The sequence below is a fragment of the Amblyomma mixtum genome, chromosome 2 (assembly GCF_055824585.1).
Source record: "Amblyomma mixtum isolate Tamu chromosome 2, ASM5582458v1, whole genome shotgun sequence".
Lineage (NCBI taxonomy): Eukaryota > Metazoa > Arthropoda > Arachnida > Ixodida > Ixodidae > Amblyomma > Amblyomma mixtum.
Window position 1 is genome coordinate 93809635 of NC_143013.1, and position 27937 is coordinate 93837571.

General features: G+C 44.3%; 1 protein-coding gene across 1 annotated transcript in view; it reads left to right on the forward strand.

Annotated features, from left to right (window-relative positions):
• LOC149360202 (uncharacterized) overlaps positions 1-25734 on the forward strand; it is a 73600-nt gene extending 47866 nt beyond the window's left edge. The window contains exons 13-24 of the mRNA XM_089572207.1: positions 285-359; positions 1101-1169; positions 3369-3443; positions 4816-4899; positions 8343-8384; positions 9640-9666; positions 11698-11724; positions 12347-12373; positions 14513-14542; positions 18182-18289; positions 20543-20650; positions 24522-25734. Of these exons, the coding sequence (XP_089428333.1) occupies positions 285-359; positions 1101-1169; positions 3369-3443; positions 4816-4899; positions 8343-8384; positions 9640-9666; positions 11698-11724; positions 12347-12373; positions 14513-14542; positions 18182-18289; positions 20543-20650; positions 24522-24628 (779 nt within the window). The 3' untranslated portion in view covers positions 24629-25734. The remainder of the gene's footprint in view (positions 1-284; positions 360-1100; positions 1170-3368; positions 3444-4815; positions 4900-8342; positions 8385-9639; positions 9667-11697; positions 11725-12346; positions 12374-14512; positions 14543-18181; positions 18290-20542; positions 20651-24521) is intronic.
• Positions 25735-27937: the final 2203 nt, after the last annotated feature.

The window sequence follows — 27937 nt, forward strand, 5'->3', positions numbered from 1 at the left end:
TTGTGCATTTTTTTAACAAACTCTTGCAGTAATGAATTAAGACGAAAGAAGCAGTATAAGAACAATGCATAACTGCGTGTGTGCTTCTCCCTTGTCCCGTCCTTTTTGCGCAGTTATTTTTCTTATAATGATGTCGTACGAACTCGCCCTTCTGAAAGGGCTGGTTCTCCAGAAAGCTTTATGCTGAAAGGATGGCCAACTAGTTATAACTATTTGATTGCAGACAGCACGTTACAGTAAACCGTCTAGTGGTTGATGACGTAACATATTTTTGTCTTCTTTAGGTTCACAGGGCACTGGTGCCACAGTAGAACAACCGACACCGTTCTTTCCTATAAACTCCTCGCCACCATCCCAACGTGAGTATATTTGCCGTTTCGTTCGTTCGAGTTGTTTTTTGCTGCTTCTGTAATTTCTCGCATGTTTAAAATTAGTTTGGACTCAGAAGTTATAAGTATAAGTTGGGTTATAAGTAGAGGTCCTAGTGCAGTTTAGTCAGGCTGAATTCTGCAGACCACAAATGAACTTGAGAAGAGCGGCTACTTAGGCTGGTTGGCATGCAGCTTCACAGAAAGGCATGGCTCGACGAAGGCAGGATGTATGAAGAAAAGAGTGTTTTAAAAGCATTTATTCGCCTGCGAGAATTAGTGAAAGCAAGCTTTCGGTTAGCTGCAGGCAGTTCTCTTCCTGCAGAGGAAAGCAGATGGAAGCAGTGACGTTATGGGCTTGATGAAATTCGTCGCTAAGTCACCGAATCTCTCCTTTTGTTGTTTTTTTTAACTAAACACTTGCATTATGGAACTTAGAGTAGAAACCGGCCTGAAAGGGCTCGTTCTCAGGAAAGCTCTTTGGTAAAAAGATTACAAACTCGTAATTATACAGCTGAACCTGGTTACAACGAAGTCGAAGCGGCCCGGCAATTACTTCCTTATAGCCCATGTTGACCGAGCTTCCATAGAGATCATCAGTCTTTCGTTATATCCGATATCTCGTTATAAACCGTTTCATTATAACGAGGTCCGACTGTATTCGATTATAGACAGCAGGTTACAGCAAGGCGTCCAGTGGCTAATGACGCAGCACCTTTTTGTGTTGTTTAGGTTCACAGGGTTCCACAGCAGGACAACCGACGCCATTTTTTCCCGCAAACTCCTCGCCACCATCGCAACGTGAGTATATTTCCCGCTTTATTTTCTCAACTCAGCCTTGCTTTTTGTTGCTTCTTTGAATTTTTCCACATTACCATAGACATTCGTGGAGCGCGTGCGCACACGTGTTGTCTTCTTTTTCCAACGTCTTGTTTTTGTCGTGCCATTGCTTCCATCGCAAAACAGAAATATAAGAAGGCTTCTTTCTAAGCTCCGAAGGTTTCTTAGTGACTGACTGAGCACTACAAAATATCTGCGGAGAGAAACCCATCATGATTGTTTTTATTCTTTCACGTCTTGAAACTACACCTCACATGGGTATGTAGGCGACGTGCAGTGCCTTGTCAGCAGAAAAAAAATGTCCCTGCTGAAAAACTTACACTTAGAAGGCTTAAATCAGAAAGCGGAAACAAGCGCTGTAATAATAGGTATGTGGATTTCTTCAGAATGTGAACATCATTTTTATGAAGAAATGATTTCACAAAATGGTTTGGTTTATTGAGATTTAACTCCCCAAAGCAACTCAGGCTATGAGAGACGCCGTAGTGAAGGACTCCGGAAATTTCGACCACCTGGCATCGCACTGACATCGCACACTGACATCGCACAGTACACGGGCCTCTAGAATTTCGCCTTGATCGAATTTCACAAAATGTATCACTCTACGAAGTCGAGGTGATTAAAGCAGAAGACTTGCTTAACATATTCTGTATTGTGTGTCTCACCATCAGCAAAATACGACAAGTAACGAAAGCTGAACGTTCGTAACACGTGTAACAAGATATTCATTCAAGTTTTGGTGAGAAGTGCTGTTCGCACTGTCGGCACATATTTTTAGAGTTGCTGCGGTTGCCAGCACCAGATTACTCAAGCTGGGCTTGTGTACGTTTGAAATCCGTCGTTGAATTTTACTTACATTTCATTCATTCCTTTGAACAAAAAAAAAATAAAATATACCCATCATTTTCCAAGCGCCTTGTCGATCCCTGCTGAGCATGTTGTGGTGCTGAGCGCTTTCCGCCGAGCTGAATAAGTATACTTTAGTAAGCGGCTATAAAAGCCACGCTGGACGCTTCAGTTATCGATGCCAGAAGTTCGATGTCACCGGTTTAGCTCCCATTGTCCAATTCCTTGATATTTAGTTATTTATTTATTTGTACATACTGCTGCCCACCAGAGGCTATTGCAGGAGTGAGGATATAGAATACATGAAAAGAGTAAATATGGTCATAAATGCAAACGTTCATACATACAAAATACAAACAAAATACAATATATGAACAAAGAAAGGTGTCAGTGACATTCAATAGCAGCCAAAAATTGCGGAAATGGAAGTGAACGAATTTCTTGGTCCCTTCATCTCCTGTCACAAGCGTTTGCATACATATTTCTTAATGATCGGCAGAATTGACGCTGAAGGCTTCCAAAAACCGAAGTTGTTTCTCAGTATTTATTAAGTGGATTTGCTTATTCTCAGACGACGCAAAAAGCTTCGCGTACGTCCCAGAAATGCAAAGGTTGATGTATATTCCGTGCCCTTTACTCGCTATGGAATAATCATTTATCTTAATGCATCAACTAGCATGTTACCTTGTATAGGACGACGTGAGGCACATCGCCTTCTACTGAGGCTTTGCGTCGGCCTTCATACTTAGTATTCGCAGCAACACTCCCATACCCGCCTTACCAGCGACCAAATTTTAACTCCGTGGAATTCTCGAGAAGCTTCTGCTCAAGTAGCTTGACAAGTGCCTGCCTCAATATTTTTCCCAAAACAACCTCGATCACTCTCAATGAATTGTAATATATGATCTAGAGTACCGTGAGCTTATTACTCTTAAGATACTCTTTGGTTTGGGCAACATCATTCAATCCGATGCTAACAAGTTATCTTTCGCGAAAAGAAACGTTTTTTTTTTTTCCATCTGACCTTTGGTCTTGAATTTACGAACGCTTCTTACTATATAGAAATAACAAATCTTTCGGTGATTGCCAAATTATCTGTCTACTGCAGTCATCCCCTAGATCACAGAACCAAATTTATATATTAAAGTACCAAACATTTAAATGCATATATTCGGGACGCAGCGCCATGCAGGTCCAGGTGTAATAAATAATCTGCGGGGACGTTGGAACTTGTGCTTGGGAAGGACTTTCTGATGTAACTGCTATCGTTTAGCATTGCCATCTAACTGTGGTGACTTTTTTTTCGCCCATCAGGTGCGCAGAGCCCCGTTGCCGCAACAAGACAGCCGGCGCCATTTTTCCCCATAAATACCACGCCAGCTCCACAGCGTGAGTTCGGTAATAGATATTTTTGGTGTTTTATTTTGCGCAGAACAAGCATGAACTAAGTTGCGGTGGTGTTCGATAGTGAAATGCTAAAAAAATGGGTTGTTTCTGAAGAGCTGTGTAGTGGAACGGCCGAGTACCATATCAACTCACGCAACAGACGGGACCTAGAGATCCAAAGCATAAAACCAAGATAGCAGAAAGCGATGTTAGAAGTACAGCTGCAGGCAGAGTTGCTGAGGCCGAGTGTTATGTACGGTCTATTTTCTTATGGTCCCGGCGACAGGACAAGTACGACCGGGTAATGATGACAGCAGGCTGAGTGAAGTCAGGTGTCTTCGTTTAGCGAAGCGACCATATGCTGTGAGAAATGGCATCGCATGATCATCACGGTATAGTTCCTTGTAGCGGCATTCGTAATTGCATGCTGCTTGAAGTACGTACGCAGCAGTCCAGGCAGAAGCCTGCTTAACGTTTAGAAAAAAATGTGATTGGCTTAGCTAACATTCATAGCATACCATATCATTACCATACTACAGAATCGCCCTATTGGGCAGACTCAGGCTCTGCAATCGCATTCTTAGGCTGTTTTCCACTGAAAACATTACTTGCTGTGCTTCACTAAAACGTTCATTACTGTCTACATTTGTTTCATTCCTAAAGTTTCAGCATGGAAGCTAAGTCAATTCATAAAGAAGTTCCGTCTTTACCAAAAGTAACCTGACAACAGGTTTTCTTCTGAAAAGCAAGTGGAGCTTGTAGGGCATCCCGAAAGACCAAAAGGTCTGCAAAGGTGAGGACAGGGGTTCCCTACACCTTATCTTACACAGATTTAGAGCTTAAGAAATGTCATAAATGCTCCTCTAGACGGCAAAGAAACAAAACCCGCTTCTCGGTTACTTTTGGCAAAAACGGCACATAAAAAGATTTCTTGATATTCAGATTTCTTTTATGCGCACAGAAAGACGATAAAATAAGACAAGGTAGACAGGACCTTGTGTTATTGTGTCGTCTTTCTGTGCGCATAAAAGAAATCTGAGTATGAACCAACTAGCCCCACAACGCATATTACTGGATTACATGTCTTGATATACTATCCAGTATTACCAGCACCCAAAAATTTTCACCCAGGAGTTCTCATAAAGAAACTGCAAAAGAAAGGAGCGTCAAGAGCTTTTCTGAACATAACTTTCAAAGCAAAACAGGTGTGAACACTCTGCGCATGACTCATTGCGCTTTATTATTTAACGCATCTATCAGTTTTATCGCGGATGAAGTTCCTCTGAGCGATGGCACCTGATACTAATCTGCACGTCATAACAAACGGCATATTAAGAACACTAGCATCGGCTCGTTTCTACGTGTCGCATTGCAGCTGCTCCCGAGAGGTCCTTCAATGCAATCAACACAGCCCGTACCACTGTTCCAGTCGCTACAGCTCCTAGAAGACGCATTTTCGGTATGCAACCGGTTTTATTTCTCTATTACGGCTGCACATATTATGCCTTGCCCCTTGGGACCCTCGCTGTCTTGTATCTTCTGCAAGAGCCAAAATTGACCACATTTGCATGCCTTTGTGTTGACTATCCCATCCGATTCATGCTGCATATGCGCTAGCATGCTTGCCTTGCGTGTGCTTCATTTATGCGTGGCGTACGTTTCTGCATCTGTGCGTATGCATGCAGATACTCTCATGCACTCATACGCGCATACTCTCGTACAGTGCGCGTGGTCACGTTCGGATGCACTCTCATGCCCGCAGTGTATGGTGCGTCGTGGACATCAATTTCTAAGCGGCTGATGCAATAATTGGCGTGTTAGAGTTCGATTGCTGGGTTCGTAAGTCAAGTGGCAACATCCATATCGCCTACTGCATAACCGCGCAGTAGTACAAATTTCGCGACTCCCCGCACGGGCGGTAGCGAGTGCGGTGTGATTATCCGTTCTTTTTTCTGTCTTCTTCAAAACACGTGTAGGCTGGCTTACGGCTTCAGCTGAATGAGGCGAAAAACGAACTATCCAGTTAACTTCGCTACGCGACCAGGTGAAAAGATCTGTGGTGGTTAGATTACCGGGGAAGCAGTACACAGGGAGGCAGGAAAGGAAGGCACAGTGGGCGAATACAAAGTGAGAAAGGAAGGGAAAGCTCAGTAAACTAATTGCACTAAGAGGCAGATCGGGAGGGCTAGCAGAGTTATGACTGCCCCCCAGGACTGACTCAACTGCTAGTGAGTGACTGAGCCAATGTTAAAGTGTCAATTCTGACGACACCGGCCTATTGTTTAAACGCTCCTGCGCCAGAGTTGTACATTAAACCTGGTTAAGTGGTTTGGTGACCCATAATTAGGAGTGTAGTTTATTTACCACTCACCGGTATCCTAAAAGGTTACTTATACTGATGCATAAGAAAAATCCGCATTAACCAGGGTTAGTCCTTGTCACAGCCTGCAAAGAAATCGCCTCGCTCTCCAACATTCAGTGCGGCTGAAAGCCAATGGTTTAGGAACGGCTTCACATGGTGGTGGCTGGGTGCGTGTTAAGCCCAGTTACACCATTCACTTCTGCCTTGTGTCGATGACCGTGCACAAAATGCCACAGTTACTGTCACTGAGATGCGGTATCTCGGTGTCGCCTCGCAATCGTGACATGTGACGTCGCAAGCAGCGCTGGCCACGGAAGGGGAAAACAGGCAGATGCCGTGATCAGCCCGTTTTATGAAACGCACCTGTTATTACTGCGCGCCTCGCGTGTTGAAACGAGGCTAGTCCGTCAAACAACAACCAATGGCAAAGAAGACCCATTGGCCAACAAATAAATCAGAATGACAAGTGAGCCACATGGCCCGAGTGGCTCGTTCAGATGCAAGTAGCACGCGCACTTCGGGTCACAACTGATTCCCTGGACTGTCGTCGAGATGTGTGTTTCTCCCAACGTTTAGGTTCTTTCTTTTTCGGAATTTTTTTCTTTTCCTTTCACTTCAGTACTGCCTGGAAAAAAGAAAGACACACTTGCCGGCGTCAAATTGTCTGCTTTATTTATTGCGTTCCGTCAAAAACTCCGAGAAGAAGGTGCATGGCAATCGGACTTCTCTGTTCGAGCAGCAGTCCCAGCTCTGATGTAGACAGCATCCCATCGAAGACGCCTTTCCGCGGGACGCTTAACCGCCGGTTGCAGCGGCAGCCTCCTTTCGCAAGACCATTGAGAAACGCGTGGAGGATTGGCGAGCGCACCATTTTTTTTTATTTTCAGTTTCTTCCGCCACCTCTGCTAGCGATCGCATGGCCGCGTCGCCTTTGTCTTCGGGGCTGATCTCCCTCACACACGCACGAACAAACACGCGGAAACGAAGATGTGCGGATGCCATTACGCAATTCCTGTCGGGAGGATGACCGAGCTCCGGACGCTTTCTGGCGCTCGTTGCGCGCCCTATGGAATCGTGGGGGCCGGTTATATGTAAAATAGCCGCGCCACGTTCGCCGCGATTGCTCTGTCCTTGGAGCCCGCGCTCCAGAACTTCTCTTGGCTTCTTCGCCAAATCAGATGCCGTGCCTCTTTTTGTGTAACGTTTAGCATGCCGCTGTCTCTTAGCGATAAGGTACAGTCGCCAACGGCCTCAACCTGAACAAACGTCTTCGTTAACAAGAGCAGTTCGTTGTCTTTAGCTGTGCAGCATTTACGATTTTTGTGCGGTTTACCAACGTTGTCGATTTTAAGAAGAGCTCGCCGAGGATAAGGGAAAGTAAACGCGAAAACTAACACAACAGACTTCCTTTGGGTCAGAGCTCTTCGTGGAATTCAATATCTGCATTCTTGATTCAATGATTTCTCTATCCTCACGCTATGGCGAGTTCATGGTGGATTATATGGCATGGTCCTGTGAGCAATGTGCCGAAAAAATGTACTGTGCGTGTGTAGCAGTCTGTGCCACCAATAAGCCAGTACTGAGAGCAGGTAAGAGTCACAACGTAATATAATTTTTGTCAGCGGGCAGTGCCTTCGTATGTGAAGTTCTTTATCCACTGGTGCGTGGGTACACGAGATGCAATAAAACATTTTTCGCTTTATCTTTCTTATCTGCACTAATAGTCAAACTAGTATTTTTTATTTTTCTTCAGTATTTAAATAAAGCAGTTGTAGATGAGAGCCGAGACAAAGTTTCTGTTTGGCTGTAAGGCAGTTCTCTCGCATATGTGAGATGGAGATACTAAAGTGCGCAGATAAAAGTATTAAGGGTCGCTTCTGTTGCACAAGGTTCGCCGTGCAAACTAAAGAATGCAAAGATCTAAGTTATTACTGAGCCTGGAAATAAGCACTTCGGTGTTCAAGGTGTCAGAAAAAATAGGTAAATATATCAGGGAAAAGCCGTGGCATCAGTAAGCGCACCTTAGGATAGCCAAAAGCGCTTTATAGTCATGGCGGCACAGTCCATTAGATTTCGGAATTCTTCAGCTTACTTATTTGCACATTTAATTCCTACAGTGCAATTGCTCCATACTCGGGCAGAAAAGAATGAAATACTTACCGCTATTAATATCAAATGCGGCCATTTGAACACTGCCAACTCAGCGCGAAATATGTCAAAAAATACTGCAATGAATTTACAGTCTTTCTCCTACTATCAGAGCAGGAATATATTTCTGTCAAAAGAAAGCGACCTCGAAAGCTTGTATGGAGACTACAAACCAGTTTTTATATACAAGTATCTGATACGCAAGTACCTTTGCAACTGTTTCAACATCTTGGTTGCCGAAAGCAGTGGCTTTAATTGGTGGATGAGTGCATGAAGTGATTTAGCATGTTAAAGGCATCGTGTTTCGTCTTGTATTTTTGCAACAAGCTCTGTGGATTAGTGTGCTGGCGGAGAACTGACCCTGTGTCACTCTTTCTTTATTGCTCTTTCAGTGCCGGCTAGTGCCCTCAACACTGGAACGTCATTTACTACAAGTGAGTATAATTTATCGCTGCCGGAAAATATACCAATAAATTATATTTCGTTCCGTCCGGGTAGGAGGCAAGGTATGAGCCTGCCGATTTTAAAAGAGAAGAATCAAGTAAGAGAAGATATGAGGATTGGGCGACAAGGTCAATGAGTAGTTTAGATGGAGGATCAAGAACATTAGCTGTTTATCCGAAGAAATTTTGCACGCTAGAGTTTATTAGCTAGATGACAATTGTCACCACCCCGATGCGAAGTAAATGGCAAAAACTATCTGTCTATGGGACGAAACAAATTCATGACATGCCTCAGACAGCGATGTGACGTAGTAACAACGCTTTAATTTGATTCAGACCCGTGATTGAATGTCAGAAGTCGATATATCAGCAAAACAAGTCATGAATCAATATTCAGCAGGAGGAGGAGAGAAAGGCATGTTGTAGAGTAAAACCACTGCACTGCAACAAACGGCAGCGCAGGGTGGTAATAAAAAAAAAGAAACACTGTCGGGGTACAAGGCGCAAATGTCGAGAACATATCCTTATTTGAAAACATTCTAACGGTTGTCATTCCTTCTACCTTCCCAAAACTTACCTTACCTTGCCTTACCTTACCGTAACTTACCCTGGCACAACTTCTGCTCCTACCTTACCACAAAGGAAAACACAAAAGGATTGCCGGGAATTTCAGCAAGCTCTCGCTCAGAATTATTTGCGGGGGTGTCCTACAAAAGGTTACAATTCGAAAAAAAGCTAACGCGAGAAACGCATCCCATATGCCAGATAACTACTTTCACTTCTTTCTCTTGTACTGAGAACTATTCGAACACAATTCAAAGCAAGAAGTAAACAAAACGACGAAAAGATTACGAATATTATAAATTCTACGGATATTGAAGACATGTCAATAGTTCTATGCAAATTCACGAAAATACCGACTGAACATAACTAAACTACTGCGCTTGCCAAGTAACACCAATTAACAGCGGCAATGAAGCATACTTGGAAAACGCGAAAAACCTCGAACTTCTTCGGAGTCCGCTCGACAAGAACCAACTAGATTGTGGATAATTTTTGCTTTTGTACCACTCATCGTAGTTCCAACAACCTGTGGGCTTATTCAAGGCTCGGTAAATAATTCCCGCAATAGATAACACTGCATCACAAAAAGGATAAATTCCTGATCTCAAACTTAACGTTTGCTTGAGGTGTCTGCTCCACACAGTATTTTCGTGTAACTGTCTTGCTTTTCTTTTCTTTTCAGCAACAGCCAGACCACAGACTCGATTTGGTGAGCATCTTAGAAATTCTATCTCCCTGCCCTGCTTCCATTGTGTGAGAAGGTAGCAATGCTGTCAGTGTTTAGGATGTACCACCGTGCTGACAACTGCAGGGACTGTTTTTGTAACGTTTAATTTCGTTTTATATACTTTTGCCTTCTGCTATTGGTCGCTGCTCCCATCAACGTCGGCCATGGTAGATGACGTCACGCTGGTGCTGACATTAACACGTCCACGATGCCACTTGCTTACTTAAATACGATCCACACATATTCCTAGTGCACAGCCGGACTGTATGTGGCGGTTGTATAATGGTTAGCGGCAGCGCCGCATCCAAACCTGTCGTGTCTGACAGGTCGTTAGCTTCCCCACCTGCTGTTTCTTTAGTCGCGATTCACACCATGACTCACATGTTTGTCATGATTCATATCATGACTCACATGGTTCTCATGACTCACATCGAATCACAACTGAACGAAAAGAAAATGAAATGTAAAGCTACAAAATACAACACCTGGACTGAAGTATGCATGCACTTGAGCACTGCAGTCTATAAAACTGGACGGATTTGATCTCGCATATTTGCGCAGCGCGAATGCATCAAGCGACCGAAGCGCAGAGAGGCAGCTTTAGTTTCATGGTTGATTATCAGGGCGAAAGTTAATAGTTGGCTCTAAGTCAGTATTCTTGAGCATTAACTAAAGTGGCTCTTTGGGCTTGTTGGTCAGTGATCATGGTTAAAGAATGCAGAGCGAAAAGACAAGGACAAACTAAGAAGTGGACAGGACTTGAGCATTGTCTTGTCCACATTGCTGGTAAACTGGTTTTGAGGAGAAGCACAGTAATCAGCTGGTTAGGCTGCTTTTTGCCCTTTCGACGACTTTCCAGCTATTAAATTCAAAGCGCCGGCACAGAAACCTCAAAAAATAAATGGAACTCTAAGAAGAGAAGGCATAATAACAGCTGACCTTTCATGCCAAAGAGTTTCACGAGTTTTAACACCGTTGCTCAGAACAAAGCTAACAGTGAGTTGTTTTACGTGCTTTCTGAAAAATTACTAAACGTCGTAATATGCCTTACTGCCATATTGTATACGTAAGGTTGACCAGAGACAGTGAGGTAAGATTTCCTGTGTTTTAACCCTTTCAGGGCCAGCTCGTAATTTCTTTTCAAAACATGAGTTTGTCGATCCAAACTGTATATCCAGGCCTTTTCTATTACAAAACACGAATGATGAACTTTTTTACAGGCATGTACAATGCTCTGTACAAAGTGCCACAATGGTATAAAATGTTAACATCGAAATTCTGGAATTACTTTAAGAATCACATCAAGTGTTCTGCAGTCACTTTTTGCTTACATTATTGTTTTGGTTTGGGGGGGTTTAAAATCCCAAAGCGAATGAGGCTATGAGGGAGGCCGTAGTATACGGCTCTGCAAATTTCGACCACCTAGGGACACTGACATCGCATAGTATACGAGCCTCTAGAACTTCGCCTCCATCCAAATTCGACCGCCGTGGCCGGGATCGAACCCGCGTCTTTCGGATCAGCAGCCGAGCTCTATAACCACTGAGCCTCCGGGGCAGCATTGTCTATGTTTAGAAGGTGAGCAAGGCGCCTCAAATACAGAAAAAAAATGATATTACGGGTGACGAAATAGGTCTGTATCAAAATGGTAAACGATGTGTCACCACGCTGAGTGTTTTGTGAAATGTTATCTTAATGAGGTCGCTAATTGGCACAAAAAAGCCCAGTTATCGACATGAAGGAGCTGCTTTATGCTGCTTTATGCAGCTTTTGCCGCAGTTTCCATCATTTTCTTTAAATGAAAAATAAATCAAATCAAATCAAAATTCATTTCAAACAAAAAAAATCATTGCCATATGAAGCTCACTTGAGCAAACTTTGTACTACATAGCGCCCTAAAGAGTTCAACAAATATACTGCAACAAACACACAGCTTGAGCTTTGCCACTGCTACCTTCGCTTGCCCCTGTAATGCCTAATGCTAATACCGGCCATCCCTGCTTGTATTTGCAGCAACACTCAACTTTGGAACGGAGTTCTGTGAGTAACTGTACTAGATTCTAAGCTCGTAGTGTGTAGAAATTTTAGATCGTAGTTAGTTGCTATTTTTTGCCTTCAAAAGGCAGTAGCAAAGCGTGTTTTTATTTTTCAATTAGGCCAACAGAAGCTCCGTTTCGTTGTAGGTTCATCATGAAAAAAGACGAAAGAACTTTGAGCAACTTTTGGCAAAATTTCCTCTGCTACTCTCCGGAATGAGAAATATTACAATTGTCACTGAAATTTGTACTTTTCTGTTTCGTTTTCGTGGAATAATTTCATGAGCATAATCTATTAAGACTAAATTCTAGATTGTGAGGTTTAACGTCCCGAAGTGACATATGGGCTATATGGAACAGCATAGTGGAGGGGTTTCAATTAATTTAGACAACCCGGAATATTTTAGCATGAGCCGACGTCGTACAGCACAACGAGGTTTTCGGTTTCGCCCTCATCGAAATGCAGCCTCTGAAATACATAAATTTCTTGCTTCCCCAAGTTGCGTATTTGTTCAGAAAATTTGCGCCTGTAGATGAGATAAGTTTTTAGCGCGTTTAAAGAATTTATTTCACGCTGCTGTGCCAACGCACATTCATTAATGCTAACATGAATTGCTTGCTTTCAGCGACATTCCGGCCTGCAACTCGCACAAGTGAGTGAGATTTGTGCAGTCTTTCGCGTTTGAGTCTTCACGTATTCTCTAATGCCATCTTTCTGGTCAACTCGCCATCACAAGAAACTATTTCATATAATGTTGCTACGTGGCACATAATAGCGCTTAAATCGTTTCTCGGCGCCAGTGAGCGTGATTACGCGCTTTCATTACTCTTTTGGAACTGCATACTTCTCCCGTCACTTCTTGAATGCACAGTCTGTAAAATTTCGAAATATAATTATAAAAACTGCCTCTTTCCTGAGCATTCAACTCCTTTAAACTGGAACTTAATCATGTAAGCCTTCCGCGCTTTCATGACGAGTTCTGTTTCAACGCAAGTGACTTGGAGGCCTGAAGAGTTCTTTAAAAGTTATTTCAGTTAAAAATGACAGTAAAAGAACAAACGAGAGGCAACTTGTTCAAAACGCCAGACTAATTTGGTTTTATTTCTTCAATTTTTTAAAGAAGCAGTGCTCCATTCTTGTTATTGCGAAGATTTGCGACTTCATTTTGTAATGGTTAGCTCAAAGCTTGTGCCCCGCTGCTGGAGTAGACTTGACAGGCTTGGACATCAATTGTTTTGCATGGAAGGGAGCGTGACTACGGGTACTGAGTGGCAAGACACAACTCCTCTCAGTTTATGAAACAAAAGTATGAGTGCAGTGGTATTGTTTACATTATTTTTGTTCTGCTATTCGCGAAGCTCTCATTAACCATGTAGAATAATAAAAAGGATGTCCTTGTTGATAAATGTTTTTTTTTTTTAATGTGTGACTTGTTCTGTCTCTGCTGGTTGATAAAAGAAACCGGTTAAGCGGGTGAGACGCGCTTGCTGGGAAATTTTCTACCGTCTTGGCATTACGATTATTCCGAAGCCCATTTCTGCGAATGTCTCAGGCTAACGAACAGGCGCACGCGAAATCTGGCTAAAGCCGTATCCAATTTTTTGCCACGAAAATGATCGATTCTTGCCGTTCATTCAGCGTCGTTACAAATCTGACACTATATTCAGCAGCATACAGCTTATAAATGGAGGCATCTGGTTTCTGGCGTAACTTTCGTATTTAACTGCATTTAAGGTTCTCCTCTAAATGTATCGTTCCTTTCACCAAACGCTTTAACCAAATGCTACAGTGACGTCACTCTAGTGCGTGTTCAAAAGACAACACCGTGTATTTGCTCCTCCCGGACATTTGTTTATGGCGGATAATATTGAACACGCCTACATAAACTTCGTCCGCGAAACTTCGTGCATGTCAGCTGCAAAGGCAGCTGTATTCAGGATAGTTAGTTCTGACGCGCATAACTCAAAGACGGCCCATTTCACAACATCATCGCATATTACAAAAGTTGATTGTGTATATAAATATAGCGGTCGCACAAATAAAAGCAAAAGTCGGGGGCTGCTCTTTTCTCGCAATTATTGCCGTAAGTAATTTTTCTGACCTGGACTACAGGTCGTTGCAGCCTGTAACGTGAGTGGTGTGGGAAAAAGGACCGAGAGGAAAAATCCATCCTCTTTTTCTTCTCGGCACAAAATCATTGTTTGTGCTTTGCAACAACGCTTATGTTTTTTCGGCACGAAAAGAACTCTATATTGCTGGAAAAAATCGGATTTAAAGATGGAGAACTTTTCCGCCTTCCGATTCGGGCTCGTGATGTCAATGCCAAAAAGGACTCATTGATCAGTGTTTTGAGCTGAATGGCAATTTAGCTTAGCCTCAAAGACCCGTGTCCCCGTATTGACGTCATCGCAGTCTGTTGTGGAAAACGGCTGGTCGCGTCAGTCCTTACTTTACATTTCGGCCACTTCTAGCTCTTTAAACCTCCGTTTTCGTTAAAGGCCTCTTCTTTTTCTTTAGTAAGGGGTAATTTATCGGCCGCGGCCAGCATCAATTTGTGATCACTGTTCCTTTAAAGCAGAAGTTTTATTTGCTTCTCTGGTATTCGGAAGCCAGGGGGAGAACCAACGACTAAAAGACGAAAGCAAAAATTGTTAAAAATTCAGCTTCCTGTTTCGATTAAGACTGGGGGCTGTGAAGGGGCAGAGAAAATTATTTTAAGTATTTTCAACTCAGTTAAGCTACCAGAGGCAGCGCTCACTGACATTTGGCTTCCACTCTTGTCTATTTCCAGCAACGCCTCCTCCCACCGTTACCGGCTTCAGTAAGTAAAATGGCCTTTAAGGCTGCCTCCGCAAACAGTAAATCTACCTTAAGGTACTTTAGCAAAACAACACCTATAGTTGGCAGCATTTTGAGGCGTAAACTATGTGACTCGAGTGCCCGCAACGGCAAACTTTCGGCTTAGATGAGACTGGCGTCACAAAATCGAAGTTCACCTCTAACACTTGTTTCGCAGACATTACGTCGCCATAATTGATGGCACCCATTGAAACTACTGCAAAAACTGCAGCCTACTAATTCACTGCCACGTTCATCAAGATGAAAATTTCTCCACTTAAACGTCAAAACATACCAGGAGTTTGGGACATTACCAGAATACTCTACCATAAAACTCATATCACGGAACGAACGTTAATTCAGTTATCACTGTTGGTGTACGAGCATCATGACGTCATTCTCCAAGGAAAGTTGTCCTTAGAATAGCAAAGGGGAACCTGCGCCGAAAGAGACCAGAAAAGGCGTACGAAGTTAGTTCTGAAAAATTTCGTGTAAGCCAAAACGAAACCAACGACATAAACTTAGTTTATGAAAACGTCCAGAAAAGACATCAGTGCTGGATTCGCCATTTCCGTCAAATGCTGACAGCGCTTACGACGCCTTGCTGGAGAAGGAGCCCTGCGAACTGGGAAAAAAATTAATGGAAGGGAAGATTGCCACGAAAATAATTGGCAGTGCAGAAAGAAAGTTGGAAAGAGTTCAGAAATAGTTGAGAAAGCTCGAGAGTAAGTTTCCGGTTGACATGCTTTCCGCGAGTGGGATCCACCTCGGCATCTATCCGCACTGCCTCAGGTAAGAATGAAGTAACTTGATTTGAGCCCATGGAAGAAAGCACCGCAACATCTACCATAGATGCATAAGCTAAGAGCCGAGCAACTATATGAGCCCTTAAGCGTCAACTAAACTGTATAAGTTCGTCGTCGCGGCTTCTACAGATAATTGCTCAGCGTTTAGTTTGGTATATACTGAGTTGTTTAATGCAAAACTAGCAAAAGAACCGCGAACGCCTGAGAGATTTTCGTACGCATCTTCGCATCACGCTCCCACATTTTCGTATTTCATAGAGGCGGTGGCATGTGCAAGCCCAACTGAGTATTTACGTAAAATAACATACACCAAAAATTTCTTTCAGTTTGAGATATTCATAACTTCAGTAGCAATTTTGCTCCTAGTATGGCTTTTAACATATAGTGAAGGCATCGTCGTGTTAGTGCCGATAGTAAACTCTATTCTCTGCAAAGTAATCGGCAAATTGTTTTCGAATACGCAACACACAAACACGCAAAATACACATTGTCTTTACCTGAAAAAATATTGTTTTCACAAAGTCTGCGAGTTTGCAGCTGAAAACAAATTTATGCCCGGATAAAATGCCAAGATCTTTTACGAAACTGTCTAACTGTTTTCACCGAGATTTAGTGAATGCGAATGATTTGCAGTAAGTGCTTTGAACACATCGCCATTTTTATCTTATCTTTCATCTGTGTTTTTACTGTCTTCTTTTTACAGCGGGCACAGGCTCAAACCTCAATTTTGGTAAGTACTTCGCGGTAAAAAATTCGGCACAAAATTTGAGATTTCTCTGCGCGAGGCGTGCTGACACTTAATGCTCTTTCGGACGGCCATTTCGAGCGTTGCACATCAGGACCGATTGTTGAAGCCGGCGAACTTCTGAAATGACGTAACAAGGCAGAAATTGTGCTCAAACAAATCCTGTTATGGTCTTTTCTACCCATTGTGAGAAAACTCGCGCATATTGACGTAGCACTCTGCTGATTTTATATGCACGTCGCGTACTCCGGGAATTATGCTCAGCCTATGTCAAATGTAAGGAGGCCTATAGGTCTGCATCTATTCCCTGTAGTGGGGCCCTTGCAGCATCCCTGAAACTCATCTAACTTTCGGAGCAATATGGACTCTCAACTTCAAGTGATTTAGAATGAAAACGATTAGGATCTGCGCTCTGGCTGTATGCGTGTGTCGGCCTAAAAATAAAGCGAAATGTGACGCCACCGGAAAAGCGTGGGGAGCTTCGGAGCTCACTCTTTCCATTTCAACGTCGCAGATGTCGACACGGACATCCCACAGTCCAGTGTCTAATATGGCAGCGGCCTTCGGCTATTTGTGAAACCATCTTTGTTCTGCAAGAACGAATTTACGCCAAACATAAGCACCATGGTGCCAGCAGTCAACTTCGGCGCCTAATATCGAGACGGCATTAGTGGTACTGCGGTTCCATACGCGATAAGCTCTTGGTGGCGCCATCTGACGGAAATCCTCATAACCTGCGCTTCACGGCGCATCCTTCCGATTCAAATGGCTCGCTCTCTGGGCCCGTTGCTCGCCTATATCCCACCCCGTATTCCAAATTATAAGCGTTACTTGCTGTCGTGTCCTCTCGCAACCGTAATTATACGTCTTGTCGAAGAAGGCAAAAAAAAAACCCTGATTGTCCTGAATACTAAGTCCTCAGCACACAACGCAGCTAGCATGCAACGCAAGCACAGTTGACGTCATAGTAAGATGCTCTGACAGCTGATTTTGCCAGGGAAAGCAACTGCCTCCTTGCACTATCCCTGGCACATGGCTCCAGGAAAGTTTCTTATACGAGGGAGCAAATTGTTCTTGGACCGATCGCACTTGGCGCCAGCGAAAGTGAACACCGACCATTTCGTTCGCTCCTGACGCCCAGTTCATTGTTGTACCTACCATTGGAAAAGAGGTTAGCTGAAATTTCTTTGTTACAAATCAGTCGTGCGCACTTTCAATAAGCATTCAGAATAAAAGCGCTGGTAAGGTTCAAGTCGTTCCGGGAATAAGGTGTAACGGGTGGCAGACATCAGAAATTGCGCTATTATTTGTGGTTTGCAAATCGTTCAGCCAATATCACGGTGCAACGATATTATTCTTTCCCCGTGACGTATATCTAACAATAATTTCGGAATGTTGACCGGAAAAGTGGGTGAACAGTGCAAGTGAATTTCAAGAGTAGCTCATGCCATGTACTTGCACTGAACCATAGTAGGACCCCCACATGTGGGTGCTGCGTAATACAAGCAAGTCGTCTTACATGGCATTCTTCTTACGAATAAACCACAAAGTACAGCGTTTTTGGAAAATTACACTTGCAAATTAAAATTTATATCGCCTATAATTATGCATACAAATGCTGAAGACCTGTTTATTTGCAGTAGCACGCGATACGTTTCTGTATTTAGCAACACATTTTCAAGTTCAACGTCAAGCAGGCGCGAGCTGATCTGTTCCTAACAAAACGATGCTCTTTTAGCCCTTACTAGTTCCAATTGAACGCTTAAAACCTCGGCTTAACAGTTAGTATTCTAAATTGCCAAGTTCATTTTCTTCCCGATCAAGGCTATAAGTAAACGGCGAAATTGAGTGAACTATCTGGATAGATTATTGCGCACCCCACATTTTCGGACATACCTCTTATGTATCTTCGGCAAGAATCAGCTTCTAGTTTTCATAGCACTGTTCTGAAAATTTTGCAATCAAGCAGTCGCAGTTGTACACACTCATTGCATTACCCGCAACGCCGCAGCTGTCTACGATGTGCCATGAACTGTGATGTTTTTTTGTTTTTTCTGTTCCTTCACTGCAGCGTTCTGCGACCAGAGGCAGTGCGTTAAGATGTGCCGAGAGCGCTTCGGCGACAGACTGAATTCTTCCAGTTGCCAGGCGAATGCCTGCAAGTGCGAAGTCACAGAAGGTATGTACGAATGATCGTAGTAACTGAAACGCGCATTTCAATCCCACAGAGTTCAATGATTAGACATCCCGTGCTGCGATTCGGCTTCGCTAGTCCAGAGTAAATGATGTCAGACAGCGTCAACTTGTTCACTTCGTGTTATTACACTCAACCTCTACGGTACGCCCCCGCAACACGCAGAGTATTGCGAATAGTTTATTATTTGCTCCTGAAGGCAGTGTATGTCATTTAGCATAAAGTTAATGAGGTCTAGCGTAGGTGTACCGGGTCTTTCATTGCGCCGCAAAATTTTTCTCATTTGCTTGTTTCATAAAATTTGTTTTCCTTTTTTGGTTTACGGGGGTTTAACGTCCCGAAGCGACTCAGGCTATGACGGACGCCGTAGTGAATGGCTCAGGAAATGTCAACCACCTGGGATTCCTTAACATGAACTGACATCGCAGAGTACACGGGCCTGTAGAACTTTGGTTCCATCGAAATTCCACCGCCGCGGCCGGGATCGAACCCGCGTCTTTCGCGTCGGCAGCTGAGCGTCATAACCACTGAGCCACCGCGGCGGCGGCTGAACTGAAGAGAACACCACTTGTGATCGTATACTCAAGAGAACATAATAAACGTATGCGGCCGGGTTATGACATTTTAGTGAATTTCAGGAATTTCGTGTTTATTCCATTACACTCCACAGTTCAAGCTATAGAATTATAATACGCCTGAGGAAACGGTATGCATCCTGTTCCTCACTATATATATGTACACGCGTGTGGGCAGAGAAAGAGAAATAACTTTCATTTGCGCCCGTGAAAATGACGAGGGAAAAGGCTTTAGCCTAAGCCCCATTCATTCCTCAAACCTTCAGCCTTAGTCCCTTGGGACTCGGCGGCGGTCAGGGCGAGACCGATGACTTTGCGTTGCTCTTCTGCTTCGTGGTTGAGTAATATAAGGTCTCCCAAGATTATACATTTCTACTCAGACCGTTGTAGGAAGGGCAAATCCAGGCCATGTGGAGATCTGCAATGCTATTGCAGTGCTATATCTGGGATTAAAGACTTCCGGATGCCATTTGCGGGCAGTAAACTTTTTATAGAACAGCTGCAAAAAGCCGCACAGCAAGTTTTTGTACAAGCGGTAGAGAAGCGTGCGTGCGTGCGTGCGTGCGTGCGTGCGTGCGTGCGTGCGTGCGTGCGTGCGCGTGCGTCTGATATCAGTGACATAGCGGTTACCGATACGAAGATGGTGTTGCTCAGGCCGCAACTGCATAACACTGAGAGGTCAGCGAGCGTTTGGAAAATGGCTTAGCACACAGACACAGGACACAGACAGAGGCATATATGTCTCCAGCCAAAAGAAGGAATACACGTGCGCTGCCTCTCCCGTTCGAGCCGCGTCAGAATGCTCCCCACTCGAGCATAAAACATGGATAACAGCCCGCTAAGCCAGAAAAGATATATTTTTTAGGCAGTCCCTATGGAGCTATGCGATTGAGATATGTGGATTAATGTCGGTACATGTGCTTAAAGAAACGATGTTTATTTATTTATTTATTTATTTATTTATTTAAATTTAAATATATTTATTCATTCAAAACAGCCTGCAACGAAATGAATTGGTGCCCTTCGTTTCTTTTTTTTTCCTCCAGTCCGCTTTGGTTTGAATGTTTATTAAAACGAAATACAAATGAGTTTCATAAAGAAGTTAGTTCAGTAGGAGGTCCCAAAGTGAAAACTGTCTGGGGGACCTCCCACGCCCTATTGTGCACTTCTGTTTTATTTCGGTTCATCCAGCTGTGCTACTCCACTGAACAAGTTCATGCCATGCCCCACGTGAGTTTGTTATCTTTTGACAAGTGTACAACGTGCATTTTACGCGGGAAGGCAGCGCATGAGCATTTTCCGTTTGGATGGAGGCGCGAATAAATGTTCGGTTGAAAGTTAGCGCTCGTAGCGTGCAATCCCTTGTGTTCTGTGCAAATTCCGTGCGTCCAGGCTACGCTGTTTTCCAAATGTGTCGAGAGCTAGTGCTTCATTCTGCAGTTCTGACACACAGCGCAGAAAAATTTCCCTGTGCACGCGCTGCGGTAAACATACTGCAAAAACTGCCATGCTTCTTCAGTAGCGTATTTCTGCAGCAAGCGGTTTTTACTCTTTAGAGTAACAGTAACAGCACCATGCAAATTCAGGCTATATTGTTACGGATATCACACACGTTAACGCGTTTCCGTGGAAGTGAATTAATTCCTTCGTCTTGTCTCTACAGCGTGTAGTCCATCGCTGTGCCTCGAAATGTGCCGCAAGAACAACCCGGGCCAGCAGGTCCTCAGCGCCGGGTGCCAGGGAGAGAACTGCAGATGCGTCTTCAACAAGCGTGAGATATTGACATATAGTTTGATACGCAGTGCTTATTCAGCTATGAGTTTGCAGCATACTACCATGTGGTCTGGGACGGGAAGTCCAAGACCACGAAGCTGAAGAGGGACCTACTGTCAATGAACACACAAAAAGATGCGTACAGAGGGCAAAACGCATGTCTAGAACACGCTCTGAGCGTGTTTCGGGCGTAACACGCGATAACTAGCGATAAGATTTGGTTCAAAATTTCCTGGATGTAAACATGTGCTGTTAAACTCATAGAATTTCACCGTCATTTCCTGCTTTCTTGGTCGCAGCGGCTTTGAGAGCTCCGGAACACACAGTTTGGTTGTTCTAGGCATGCATTTTGCCCTCTGTACTATCCCGATGGAAAGAAACGCGAACAGAGCGGAGCCTAGGCGCTCCGCTGTTCGCATTTCTTTTAAACACGCTTTTACTTCGGTGGTAGCAAAAAGATCCTAGAGTTGTCCGTGACGCCTTCTAAAACAACTCTAACGTCTTTTTCTTTCCACCCAGGTGAAAGCGCCCTCAAAAGAAATTCGAACGATGCAGCACGTACGCGCCGCGGTGTTCGCATTTTTTTTTTTTTCATCGTGATAGTATGTACATTAATAGCTTCACACAACCAAAGGCAAGAGCAAGATAATAATACCGTTATATATCTATTACATCTGGTACATTGTTACGAATCGAGTAAAATGGTGAACAGTTATTTTCTCAAAGTTTCTGCAGGAGACGAATGTTAAATGCATGTCGGGATGTTCTCCGATATCAATAAGGCTGTGAAATAACCAGCAAACTTCCCATAATTATTCAGTATTTCTGGTAACAAGAAAGTGCAATATGGGGTAGTCCTCTGCGGCCGTTGCTTGCTCTGTGTCATTTCCTTTTATCATTACCTACGACAGGTTCAAGACGAATAGCAGTCCGGGAGAGGGGGAGGGGGTATCACTGCGGCAGAAAAGAGAGAGTTTGAAAGGCCGCCTTCGGAAAGAGGCGCCTAGAGAGGCTACGAGTTGTCCCGCGCTAATCGTCGTAATTACCGTGTCGCCATGACTTGTGGCTGCAAACTTTCAATTCATGCGTATATTTTACTTAAAGCGGCTAGAAGTACGAAATGACCAACAAAACTGACTGTTTCGTTCTATAGCCTAGTACCTTGATAATAACGCAGATAATACATATCGCGAATTCTAATTTTGAGAACACATAAAGCCTACAAAACAAGATTCCATTTTTTACATGGGACGTGCTATTGTAACGTCAGTTCTTGAAACTATCCTAAACTCACAGTAATGAAATAATGGCAGCCACTTCATAAACAAATGTAGGATCTTAGTTTTGGGCGCCTTAAGGGGCCCAGCAAATACTATTGACAGGATTACGGGATGTGGTTTAGTTAGGACGCTAGAAATCGCAAATAAAGAATTTCACTGTTTGTTTAATTCACAAAATCCGGCCATTTATGACTACAAATTAAGGGTTCAGACGAATATTTTTCTCCCACACTTAAGGCGGGGATGCCATGCTTGCGCGACCACTGGCCATTTTTAACAATGTTAGCTCTATCGCGATAGTCCTCTCGTTTATGATTGAAAAATAAATTTTACCTCATTAGAAAGATAAATTTATTTGCGTCTTATCGGTATGCATTGTTACTATCAATAATCGTTGGTACGAATAGACTGAGCAAAAACTTAGTCCATACAAAACTACTTGCCGCCGCGGTGGCTCAGTGGTTATGGTGCTCGGCTGCTGACCCGAAAGACCCGAGTTCGATCCCGGCCGCGGCGGCCAAATTTCAATAGAGGCGAAATTCTAGAGACCTGTGTACTGTGCGATGTCAGTGCACGTTAAAGAACCCCAGGTGGTCGAAATTTCCGGAGCCCTAGCTTCACTACGGCGTCTCTCATAGCCTTAGTCACTTTGGGACGTTAAAACCTAATAAACCAAACCAAACCAAAAATACTTATGCTCAAATTACCTATCTACGTGCAGTGTTTTGGAAAAACTGCTTCACTAAAAAGAGGGGCTGTTTCTGTAGCCGTTAATTGAAATGTCAATCTTGAGGCGTAAACAGAGGTTTTTGGCTCCAGTGGATAGTTATATAAAACCGGCGGTCTAAAAAAGATCAAAAGTGGCACATTAGAGCTTCTCATCCGTTGACAAAACACATGCACATTGGCACAAACGTGGCATATGTATACTTTGTTAAGTGAACAAAATTCCTTTGAGCTGCACATATTAGTTCTTTAGTTTTCGCTGTTCAAAAGTGTCCAGACCTTCGTGGGTCGAGTTTTCGCGTTGTTGGTAAACTTTAAAGAACTAAAGCACAACTACTAGATGCAGCTCAAGGAAATTTTGTGCACTTAATGAAATATGCACATGCCAAATATGTGCCGAATATACATCTGTTTTGACAGGTAGATGGGAAGCTATTTCGCCTTTAATATGCCTCATTTTTGTCATTTCTATCTTTTTTAGGGTGACAGTTTTAAATACCTGCCTATTGGAGCCAAAACCCACGTCCGTACCGGGACTAACAATTTATTTAAACGCTGCGAAGCCGCCCTCCTTTTGGTGTCTTAGTTTTTCTGAAACACTGCACTGTAAGCAGGCAAGTCGAACAAAACTATTGTTTTATGGATTTTTTTTTTTTGCTCACTCTACTTGCACCGCCTATTATAGCTCTGAATAATGCAAACCGACGAAACGTAAATACGTTTTCCTTTCCGGTTAGCTAAAACTTGCTTTTCTATCATAAACGGAAGGATCACAGCTATTACCCGGACATTGTGAAAAATGGCCAGAGGCCGCGAAAGCATGGGGCCTCCGTCTTAACAATTTTCTTTTTGCCTTAAACAAAAATCTTTTATTCATGCATCTTACCCAAACCATTTTTGCATTTCAACATCTTTGGAGTGCTGCAAGTGCATAGACGCTTCTCGCATCAAGCGCGGGCCCTGTCGGTTCTTCTTTCTATGCGAAAGCTGCGGACGGACTTCATGCTAGCGCTGTCCAGCGGGGTTAGAAGAAAAGTCGCGCTGTTTAGCGCATATGAATGCACATTTTTTTCCCCACTCTTTTTTTGAAAATGGCTGGCGGTCATTCCTGAAAACTTGCGGCGCCGGTAGTTTTTGTTGCTTTATTGCGTTCAAGGTTTAAGGTTCGTTTATTGCATGCTCAGGGTACAAGGATAAAAAAACGCTGGAATTACAGAACGAGGTCCCAAAGTCAGAGACTGTGAACAGGACCTCTTGTGATAACAGTTGTAAAAAAAGAATGTACTTACAGTCAGCAGACGCATAAATTATAAATATTTTGGCATCAGTAAAGAGCAGTGAGTGAGATACGAGAAAGAATGCAAACACTTATTTGAATGCAAAAAGATTACACACCTAAAGGCGTACAGAACAACACAAAACAAATATCATAGAATGATATAAATGACAAAACTTGTACCATTTACCATGAGAAATACTATTAGGGGGATTGTAAAAACTGGTGGAGAGCGGATTTAAAAGCACAGATATTTGATGATTGCTTAATGGTAACAGGTAATGAGTTCCATAAAGTGGTAGCAGAGAAACCAACTGTTTGTTTACCATAATTAATGCTAGGTTTGTTTGTTTGCCGTAGGTGCGGCTTGTTTGCCATAATGATTGTTACAGGTAGATTTGGTGCTGTAATGTAACAATAAAGCAAAACAATATACGCAAGGATGATCGTACAGGCCACAGATGACAAAACAGAACTCATGGAAAGCAATCACCATGGAGATTCTTTTTGAGACTCGTTCTTTTGTATGGGAGACGCGCTTAGTAAATGGAGGTTTTTGTCGCCTTCTCTCCCCCTTTCCCTTGCAGCGTGCGAGCCGAGCGAGTGCCGTCGTCGCTGTCTCCTGGCCCACGGCGACAAGCTGATCTCGGCCGACTGCGCTGTGCACAACGCGTGCCAGTGCGTGCACAGCTAGGACTAACCTGACACCGACAACGACGCCTACGAGAGCCACGGCCGCGGTCGCTGCGCCCCTGGCGGTGATGCCACGCCTGTGTGTGCGCGCCCCACTTGGTTGCGCCGGAAAGAGGGCAGCTCCCTCTCTCTCCCGAGACCTGTTTTGTGACCACCACAGACTGATAACGATAGTGTGTTAAAGCGCCTTGAAAGTTAGATACAGTTCTGCATAGTACGTTCCACACTTGGAAGGAAAATCGCATCCCCTTTCAAGCCTATAGGTATGCCTTCAACGTGGTGATCTGTTTAAAAGCACGAGCTGGTATGATCCATTAGCTGGTCATACGTTTAAAAAAAAAACGAATTTCTGAAGGGCTTGGTTTTAGACATGATCTCTAATGAGTGCTGCGATGCTTATTCATCATGTACACGGGATGCATCATATGATGCCAACTTAACGAATACATCCTCAACATTAGTGGTTTTTTTTTTATTCCCCTCTGTAATGCATACTAATAAGTTGCTCCCTACAATCATGCTCGACGGCGATACGAGTAATAGCAAATAAATCCATGAACACACAAAATGCAGTGCTCTCTGTAAGTGTGAGCCATAATATAAGCCACGGTATCTAACTAGAACATGAGCTCAAATGGCTGTTGTCTAGCTACAGGACCTCATCTTTTCGGTGTCATGTACTCTCGTGCGTCGGCGTGTGCTGCAAGAACGCTGTACTATGCCGCCTGGCTAGTTTCCGTGCAAGTTTTGTGTGAAAAAAAAGTGTGAGTCTGTGCTAGATGCACTGACTTTGATGCTCCACCGGGCATGTTTGAGTGCGCAAAAATGCTTGTAGGCGCTACTATAGAAAGCATCTGATCGAGCGTCTCCCACCGAAAGCGTGCCCGCAGACTGTGAGGTAGTTCACTTGTACCGTGTACCGACCACTGAGTTCAAGCCCGAAGGATTCAAGCAGCGCTGTCTTGCTCTTCATCAACATTGAACATTGGTCGTGCCTTCAACATTAACAAGAAATGCAAGCTTGTTTGGAAACTTCGCTTCCAATATTCGACCCACAACGTCCACGCCCCATGACTTTCTTCGAAATAAAGGAGTCTCTCTCATTAACCCTGCTCGTTCTTGTGTTCGTCCTGGTAATCGTCCTTGAATTTTCTCAAATTTGCATGTAGTCGGCGAGTCGTCGCAGGCAAAGAAAAGTTGTTGTTTTTTCTTTTTTTACTGCCACTTTTGTAAGAGTCGGGGACAGAAGTCCCCGGACCGTGTGATCCAAAGGGGGGTTCAGACGAGCGGACCGGATCGCGGATCATGCGCGCGCGTCAGCGCGGTTATTGTGACACGTGACCAAGAATCCACGAGTCAGTCCGGACGTCGAGCATTCACACTCCGAAAACTCAGCTACCGAGAGTTTCATGATGGACGCCGAGCGAAAACGTCGTCTCGCTGCACTGGCTGTAGCCATTGAAGTGGCCGAGGTCGATGAGGAAGCTTTCGCGGCTAAAAAGCGGTTATAGTGGACAAAGCCGTGGTTGGAAAAAAAGTGTTTGGGCATGCAGAACCGGCTGTACGAGGACCTACTTGAATGCGACCAGCCAGAGTACAAACCCTAGCTGTGACTGAATCCAGAGCAGCTTTACCAGATACTGGCTCGGGCACGACATCGAACTGAGCGAAAGGACACTATCATGCCGGCATCCGTGCCGGCTAAGACGAGACAAGTGAGGCTTTGTTTTCTTTAATCCGGTGAGCTACTTTATCTTTGAAAAAAGCAAATATAGTAGTACCAAGTTGTAGAATGGATCCGAGTCCGCACATAATACGACGCAGTGCAGCAAATACGGAGTGAACAACGCAATGAGCGAAACACGAAAAGGAGAAGACACAACGCTGCACTCGAGCTGCAAATGCGGCAAAAAGCTCGCCAAAACGAAAGGCGCCAGCATAGAGCAAAGCCGACCTCATTTCGGATAGCTAGACAGTTGACAGACCTAGATGCAAAAAAGCGGAAAAACAATCTCGGTCCACCATAACGCCCCCGGACTGAATAAGGCGGTCGCCTTTTCCATCCGGTACGCGGTCTGGGCCCAGAAAAGTGCGCGCCGCCCGCTCAAGGCCGTTCAGAGCAGTGACGTTCACGTCATGTGGCACGCGGACAGCGCTGACGCGCCCGCACTATCCGCGATCTGGTTCGCTCGTCTTAACTTACCTTAAACGAAGCCGATAGATCTGTTATCAGCCGCTGGCTACCACACTTGTGGAGATTAAAGAACAAAATTTAGACTTTCGCCTCGACATGTATTATTTCTAGCCAGGGGCTAATAACCGAGCTGCCTGCTTTGTTTATGAATCACGTGATCCACAGACTTTAATTCCCCACTATATGTCATTCGCGAAGGACGCATTCGCGAAGGACGGCCATACCGCCGAACCATTCGGCCGTCCCCGCCCGTCCGCCCTGCGATGCCTGGCCACTCCTCGGACACTGGATTATTTTCTTATCTTTCGGGCGCGATGGCTACTCCACAGAGGAATGAACCATTTAGTGCTGGCTACTGGTTTGAACTTATTCGATCGGCGCGCGTACGCTACGCAGATAAAGTGAAAATTTGCGACGATACAGATCCGTACGCGCTGCGACCGGGAGTCGACGCGACGACGGACGTTGATGTGTTCCTTGAAGTAGCCCACGGTGGATATCGTGTACTCTTTCCAGCTTTTTGAAGTTGGTAGAAATGAAAGCCTTCGAATCAATGGAGGCACACAATGATTTCTACAGCAGGTGGGTGAGAAGCGTGTCTGCGATGCGCAAGCAACGAGACGAAAAGCTCGGCCTCGGCACGCCGCTTTCTCTGCCGTCATTGCTCGCTGCGGTCGTGACGATCCGAACCGGCTTGCCTAGTGCTGTAGCTAGGATGCAGCGACACGGGACCCAGTCTGGGTTTGTGTTGTCAGACAAATTGGATGGCGTCAATCAAAACAGCAACATTCAATAGTGTAGCCATTGCTTCCTACGTTTTCGTAAATATTTAGTTGGCGACACAAGCCTCTTACCTGTCACAAAGTGCACTCCGCACACAAGTAAATTTGGGTTGACGGGTTCCAAATCGTCGCGCTTAATGCGAGCCAGCCACAGCTCGCGCAGATTCGTACTGAGTCATGGAGCGCTCGCACTTGCATGCCTACGATTATCTTACGAATGCAGATGATGTTCGTGTTAATCGGCTTCTTCTTTCACATGGAGCTGTCGCTATGGTCGTAGCAGCCAAGGGTGGCACACAAAGCCATACCGAATCTACGGATAGACAAGAACCGA